This window comes from Chlorella variabilis, assembly GCF_000147415.1.
Source record: "Chlorella variabilis unplaced genomic scaffold CHLNCscaffold_12, whole genome shotgun sequence".
Lineage (NCBI taxonomy): Eukaryota > Viridiplantae > Chlorophyta > Trebouxiophyceae > Chlorellales > Chlorellaceae > Chlorella > Chlorella variabilis.
This window is the reverse complement of record NW_005435076.1, coordinates 1,203,177-1,209,513: the sequence shown is the minus strand read 5'-3', so window position 1 is coordinate 1,209,513 and position 6,337 is coordinate 1,203,177. Positions and strand designations below refer to the sequence as shown.

The 6,337-nt window shown below is 70.4% G+C and overlaps 2 protein-coding genes across 2 annotated transcripts in view; one reads left to right on the top strand and one right to left on the bottom strand.

The window, feature by feature from the left end:
* CHLNCDRAFT_134981 (hypothetical protein) overlaps positions 1-4,001 on the bottom strand; it is a gene marked incomplete at both ends in the record, with an annotated part of 5,529 nt that extends 1,528 nt beyond the window's left edge. Inside the window, 10 exons of the mRNA XM_005846921.1 lie at positions 24-137; positions 309-419; positions 574-751; positions 991-1,092; positions 1,268-1,377; positions 1,557-1,766; positions 1,928-2,597; positions 2,746-3,035; positions 3,196-3,801; positions 3,924-4,001. Coding sequence (XP_005846983.1) covers positions 24-137; positions 309-419; positions 574-751; positions 991-1,092; positions 1,268-1,377; positions 1,557-1,766; positions 1,928-2,597; positions 2,746-3,035; positions 3,196-3,801; positions 3,924-4,001 — 2,469 coding nt within the window. The remainder of the gene's footprint in view (positions 1-23; positions 138-308; positions 420-573; positions 752-990; positions 1,093-1,267; positions 1,378-1,556; positions 1,767-1,927; positions 2,598-2,745; positions 3,036-3,195; positions 3,802-3,923) is intronic.
* A 1,401-nt stretch (positions 4,002-5,402) lies between these two features.
* CHLNCDRAFT_24218 (hypothetical protein) lies at positions 5,403-5,907 on the top strand (the record flags this gene model as incomplete). Its single annotated transcript, XM_005847126.1, has 2 exons — positions 5,403-5,538; positions 5,768-5,907. 2 exons carry the CDS (start codon positions 5,403-5,405, stop codon positions 5,905-5,907), a joined length of 276 nt encoding a protein of 91 aa, XP_005847188.1.
* Positions 5,908-6,337: the final 430 nt, after the last annotated feature.

The following is a 6,337-nucleotide window of genomic DNA, read 5'->3' as shown; positions in this document are numbered from 1 at the left end:
TGGTTGCAGATCTTGCGCAGCACGTCGATGCCCGCCAGCGCGGTGCGGCTGCCCGCAAAGATCTCGCGCAGCTCCTTGCTGGACAGGTAGCCGCGGTACAGGTCCCGCTGCTCCCACGTCAGCATGCAGAACAGCACCTGCAGGGCAGGGCAGGGCAGGGCAGGGCAGGGCAGGAAGAGTGGGCGGCGCAAGCCGGTGGAACCGGCTGCAGCTGCGGCCAGTAGCAGCAGTGCCGTGTGCCTGCGTGTGGGTTGATGGCGAGCCTGCGCCCCCCTCCCCCCCCCACCCCCCCACCCCCACACACAAACCTGCTCCGTCTTCTGCGGCAGCTGCGCCGCCACGTCGGCCTTGCGGCGGCGCAGCAGGTAGGGGGCGATGAGGTCGCGCAGGATGACGGCGCACTTGTAGGCGGTGGACACCTGCGGTGTGGGGGCAGGGGTGGTGTGATGTGTGAGGGTGTGGTGTGGTGGGGTGTGGTGTGGTGGGGTGCGGTATGGTTGTGTACCCCAGGGAGCACGGCCCGGGATGTGAGCGAGGCCCCGGGATGGGCAGCCACTCACAGCCCAGCTGCACCCGCGTGCGCTGCGCTGCTGGCTGGGCTGGGCTGGACTGGGCTGGGCTGGCTGTGCATGGACGTGCCTGCAGCGGCGATGCGTTGGCGTAGCCGCCGATCTGGATGGGCAGCGCGAACTGCGCGGTGAAGACGGGCAGGGTGCCCAGCTTGCCAGGGAACACAAAGTCGAAGAGGGACCTGGGGCCAGGGCAGGGCAGGGCGGAGGCGGGGGCAGGGGCAGGAAGGGGCAGGGAGGGGCAGGTGTGGGGAGGCAAGGGGAGGCGCCCGAAAGGTGCTGCCGTCAGGCTCGCGAGCAGGTGCATGCAGGGCCGGGTGTTAGCTGATGCTGCCGCGCCACCAGCCAGCAGGCGCCGCCCGTCCTGCGCTCCACGCGGCTCCTCCCCGCGTGCACGCCCCCCGCGCCAGCGCGAGCTCACCACAGCTCTGTGAGGCGGTTCTGTATGGGGGAGCCAGACATGATGAGGCGGTGCACCGTCTGCATCTGCTTGGCCGCCAGCGTCACCTCTGCATCCGGGTTCCTGCGGTGGGCAGGCAGGCAGCGGCGCAGCACACACACAGCGCTGCTGAGCACACACAGCGGCCAGGTCCCCGGGCGCACGGCACCGCCACTCCCAAGGCGCGGCACCTTGGCGCCAGCGCTGCTTGCCAGCATCCATCGCGGCACAGCGCCGCCGCACCCCGCCACATGCGCACCTGATCTTGTGCCCCTCATCAAGTACCACATACCCCCACTCCACGCCCAGCAGGTCCGCCCGCTGCAGCCGCATGGTTTCGTAGGTGGTCAGCAGGATGCCGCAGTCGCTCTGCAGGGCCGGGCAGCAGGGAACAGGCGGACGGGGGCGGTGCTGGGCGGGGAGGCGTTGCACCTGCTGCCCCGCCCCACTCGACTCCACTCTGGAGTGTGTTGCCCCCACCCCAGCCACCCGCACACACACAACCAAACCCACCACACCAGCAGCAAAGCCCTGCCGCGCAGGCGCACCTCTGCAATCTGCCGCACCAGGCGCTGGCGCGAGGGGCGCGCGCCGCCTGCGCCGCTGCCGCGCGCCGAGTCGTGCAGCAGCGCGACGCGGAACAGGGGCCACCAGGCGCGCAGCTCGCGCAGCCACTGGCGCAGCACGGTGGCGGGGCAGACGATGAGGGAGGGGCGGAAGAGGCCGCTGTGGTGCAGGCCGGCCAGGAAGGCGATGACCTGGGTGGAGGGAGCAGGCAGGCGGGCAGGTGGGAAACTGATGCCCCCAAATCAAGTGGTCCGGTGCGGCGCCCGTGCAGCACCTGCCTGCCATCCAGCCAGGCCAAGGCAGAGCGGCTCCCTCTGCCCCCTCTGCCTCTGCCGCCAGCCCCGGCGCCCACCTGTATGGTCTTGCCCAGCCCCATCTCGTCGCCGATGATGCCGCCCGCGCGCTGCGTGTGCAGCTCCCACATCCACTTGACCGCGGTGCGCTGGTAGTCAAAGAGGCGGGCGTAGAGGTCGGCGGGCAGGCTGAATCCGCCCTCAAACACCACATCCTCCTCCGCCGCCTCCGCCTCCTCCTCCGCCTCCTGCCCTGAACCCTCCGCCACCACGCCCTCCATGTCGCCGCCGCCGCCTCCACCCGCAGGCGCATCCTCATCCTCCGCCCCCTCCCCGCCACCCTCGCCCATCCGCTTGCCGCCGCCGCCCGCGCGGCGCAGCCGGCGCCGCGCCTTGCGCTGCTGCTGGCGGCCCTGGCGGCGCAGGAAGGAGGCGCGCCGCTCCTCAAACGCGCCGTCATCAGCATCATCAAACTCGCCGCCCAGATCCTCCCCAGATCCCGCCCCAGAGCCCGCCTCCGCCTCCGCCCCGCTGCTGCCGCTGCTGGCCAGGTCAGCCTCAGACGCCTCCCCACCCTCCTCCTCCTCCTCTTCCTCCTCCGAGCCGCCGCCGCCGCCGCCGCGCCGCCGCCGCGGGCGCCTGGCGGGCGCCAGCGTGCGCCGCCGCTTCTTCTTGACCGGCGCTACCTTGCCAGAGGCGGACTGGCGCCAGAAGCCCTCATCGATGCGCCTGCACGCATGCGCAGCAGCGCGCAGCCCGCAACCTTCGGCCCACAGCCTTGGCACACAGGCCTCACCCACCCTTCAACACCACGCAGCTGCTGTTGGGGACTCCCAGGCGGTTCCGCTGCCTGCATCCCAGGCTGCGTGCCACACACCTGCCGGGGCGGTCGCGGCGGGGCAGGTCGGCCATATCCATAAGGATGGAGGTGGGGCGTGCCGCCCTGGCCGCCCGCACCGCCTCCCCCACCCGCCGAATGCTGTCGTGCTGCTGCGTCTGGGGGCCGCCGGCCGCCGCTGCCGCCGCATGCTGCTGCGAGGTGCCCCCTGCGGCATCGCCGGCCTCGCCGGCGGCAGCGGCAGAGGGCGGCGCCGGCTGCTGCTGCCACGGTCCGCGCTCTATCCTGCGCTCGAACCCGTCCAGGCGGTCGAATGGCGTCAGGATGCCCTGCAGCAAATGGAACACCGCCAAAGGGCGATGTGTAGGCACCAGGCGACAGCTCACCCAGCGCAGCTCAGCCCAGCGCAGGCGCACGGCGGAGCAGGCAGCGGTCGGGCGACAGCGGGCACCGTGTGTGGGGCGGCTGCCCCGCGGCTGCCACACTGACCAGGCGTATGAGGCGGTCTCGCTCCGTCTCCACCAGCCCCGCCTGACTGCTGGCGCCGCCGCCGCCGCCTGCCGCCGCCTCTGCGTCGGCAAAGACGTCTGCGTCGGCATCCAGCTCAAACTGCACCTTTTGCTTGCCCTTCCTCTTGCCGCCGCCGCCGGCGGGCAGCTGCCCTGCCGCCGCTGTCGGCCTGCGCTGCGGCTGCTGCTTCGCCGCCGGTGGGGCCGTGCCGGACGCTGCTGCTTGGGTGGAGGGCCCCGGGCCGGCAGCATCCCCTGCTGCTGGCGACACAATGCCCAGGCCGGCCAGCGACTCCTCCAGTTGCTGCTTGCGGGCCTGCAGGCCAGCTAAGCGCTGCTGCATCACCGCCCGTTGTAGGGCCCCGCCTGCCGTGGTGGCCGGCGGCGGTAGCGGCAGCGATGCGTCCGCATCGGACTCCTGCTGTTGCTCCTGCTGCTTCTCGGCCGCCTGCTCCTCCTGCTGCTGGAATCCCTCCACTGCGGCTGCCACGGCACGCAGCTCACGGTGCACGGCGCGCAGCTGCTGCAGCTGGCCAGCCGGGTCGTCGCCAGCGGGTTCCGCCGGCGCCGCGCCCGCCTCCTGCGCCTGCAGGCCTCAGTGGGCGGGCAGGGGGCGGACCGTCACGACCTTCTGGACCGTGGCAGGGGCGTGAGGAGTGGGGCAGTGGAACACCAGCAGGCGTCCACTGGCAAATGTGCAACATTCACCTTCGCCAGGACCTCTTGCTCGATGGAGGATGCATCCACGCCCCTCACTCCCAGTTGCTCCAGCTCCAGGCCCCCCATTCTGGAGTTTGCCACCAAACCGATCAAGCGGCGGGCCTCAGCGCAAATTCACGCCCTCATAGGCGCGCATCGAAGCCACCATGGCCTCACTGACGTTCGGTGGGGGTGTCGAGGTTGCTGGGTCGCCCTTTTACCAAACAGGGACTTGTATTGCCTGTACCCTCCCAGCTTGGCGGCTCATTCATCCGTGTGCATGCAGGCCTGTCCGAGCGATCCTGCGGCACTGCCAGTACAGCTGGACCCCTCTGTAGCTTCCACTGCCACCAACACAGCATCACGGCGCTGAGCGCATCAGCAGGCATCGGCGCCTGAAGCTATGGTGTCAGCCAGCAAGTGGGGAGATTTGCTGGAGGATGAGGAGGAGCTGCCGCCGGCCACGACCTCTGGGCCCGATGCCAAGGACGTGGTGACCAAGGTGGAGTATTATCGCAACGAGAAGGGCGAGGTGGTGAAGAAGACCACCAGGACGAAGGTGGTGAAGATAGACAAGAAGGTCTACCAGGTGGGCGGCGGCGGCGGCACTCTGCAGCGTTGGGAGGTGGCGGTGATTGCAGCGGCACTTCACTGGCACGGTCCTCAGCAGCAGCAGCAGACTGCAATGCTGCTTGTTATCCTCGCTTCAGCCGAGCCACTGCTGGCTGCTGGCATGCCCCGCGCTTGCCGTCCACCGCGCCGCGCCTGCCCGCCGCTGCTCCGCCGCCCCGAGCGCAGGTGGCGCAGGAGCGCCGCGCGCGGTGGAAGAAGTTTGGTGAGGCGGCGTCTGAGCGCGCCACCGACTCGGTCACCTCCCAGACCCCTGACGAGGTGCTGCTGGAGCGCATCGCGCGCCAGAAGCAGACGCAGGAGGAGAAGAGCAAGGCGGCCGACTTCCGCACCGCCATGGCGGGGTCGGACAAGAGCGCGATTGTGGGGTCGCTGCGCGACATGCTCTACAAGAAGCGCATGGAGCGGCAGCTGCTGGCGGCCAAGGGCCTCATCGCGGCGCCAGAGCGGCCGCCCGACGAGGTGGGTGTGGCGGAGGGCGAGGATGAGATGTGGGGCGTGGGGTGCGGGCAGACGCAGGCGTGGGAAGGGAGGGGCGTGGCAGGCGGGCTGGCGGGCTGTGCAGACGGCTGTGCAGCAGATGGTGCTGGTTTGGCGGCAGGCGGGCCATGCATGCCACTGGACAACCAGCGGCCTGGTTCCAGGAGCGTGCCGTAGGCACCCGGCACCTGGCGGGGCACCCTACCTGCCTGCCTGCCTGCTCGCGGACCATCCTCGTTGCGCCCGACCTGCCACGCACCCGCCTGCCCGCAGGACGGCCCCGGCGGCGGCGGCCTCCCCGCGGCAGGCAAGGCGGGCGGCTGGGTGCCTCCCTCGCTGCGCAACCGCGAGCGCGGCGGCGACGGCGGCGGCGAGATGATGCAGAAGCGGCGCGACGAGAACAGCGTGCGGGTGAGCAACCTGAGCGAGGATGTGACGGAGGATGACCTGGCGGACCTGTTCGGACCCTTTGGGCCCATCCAGCGCATCTTTGTGGCCAAGGACCGCGAGACGGGTGGGTGGGGCTGGGCCGCTGGAGGGCGGGCGCTGCAGTTGGGATGGGCGGGGCGGAAAGCGCGGCCCACGGGGCCGTGGCGCGGTTGTGTGCTGCCGAGTCCAGCTGGCCGTTCCAGGCCCCGTTTGCACCCTTGCGGCCCTTCGGTCCAGTGCGCTACCGCTGCCCGGCTGCTGATGCTACCTGCCCCTGGCTGCCTGCCCCGCGCCTGCGCCTGTGTGTGTCGCAGGAGAAAGCCGCGGCTTTGCCTTCATCAACTTCATCCACCGCGAGGACGCCCTGCGCGCCATCTCCAAGCTGGACGGCTTCGGTTACGACAACCTCATCCTCTCCGTCTCCATGGCTGCCCCGCGTCCGGAGCGGCAGTAGGCCTGGCGCCCGGTGCCTGGAGGAGAGGCAGCAACGGTGGCGGCGGGAGGCAGATAGTGTGCTACCCGCGGGCCACACCGTGCTTGCATGCTGATGGAGGCTCCTATGCACCTGTTTCCACTGTTCTGGTTGTTAAACAAAGGTGGATGGCAAAGAGCGTGAACAGGCGGCTCACCCGTTTGCCCCGCCGTCTGTACTGCTGTACCTGGGGCCTTCTCTTGGAGGGGCCCAATCTCCTCGCCTCCCGCCACCGATCAAGATTGCCGCCACAATATAGTGCGCCTCGCGGTGCACTCCCGGCACACCAGCCTCAGGAGAGCAGCGCAGGTGCGTGCCGACTGGCATCATGCCCCGATTGCCCCTGCACTCCCGCTCGCGGCCTCTCATGCCCATGCCGGGCCGCGCATCGCCGTGAGGGCCCGTTCCAAGG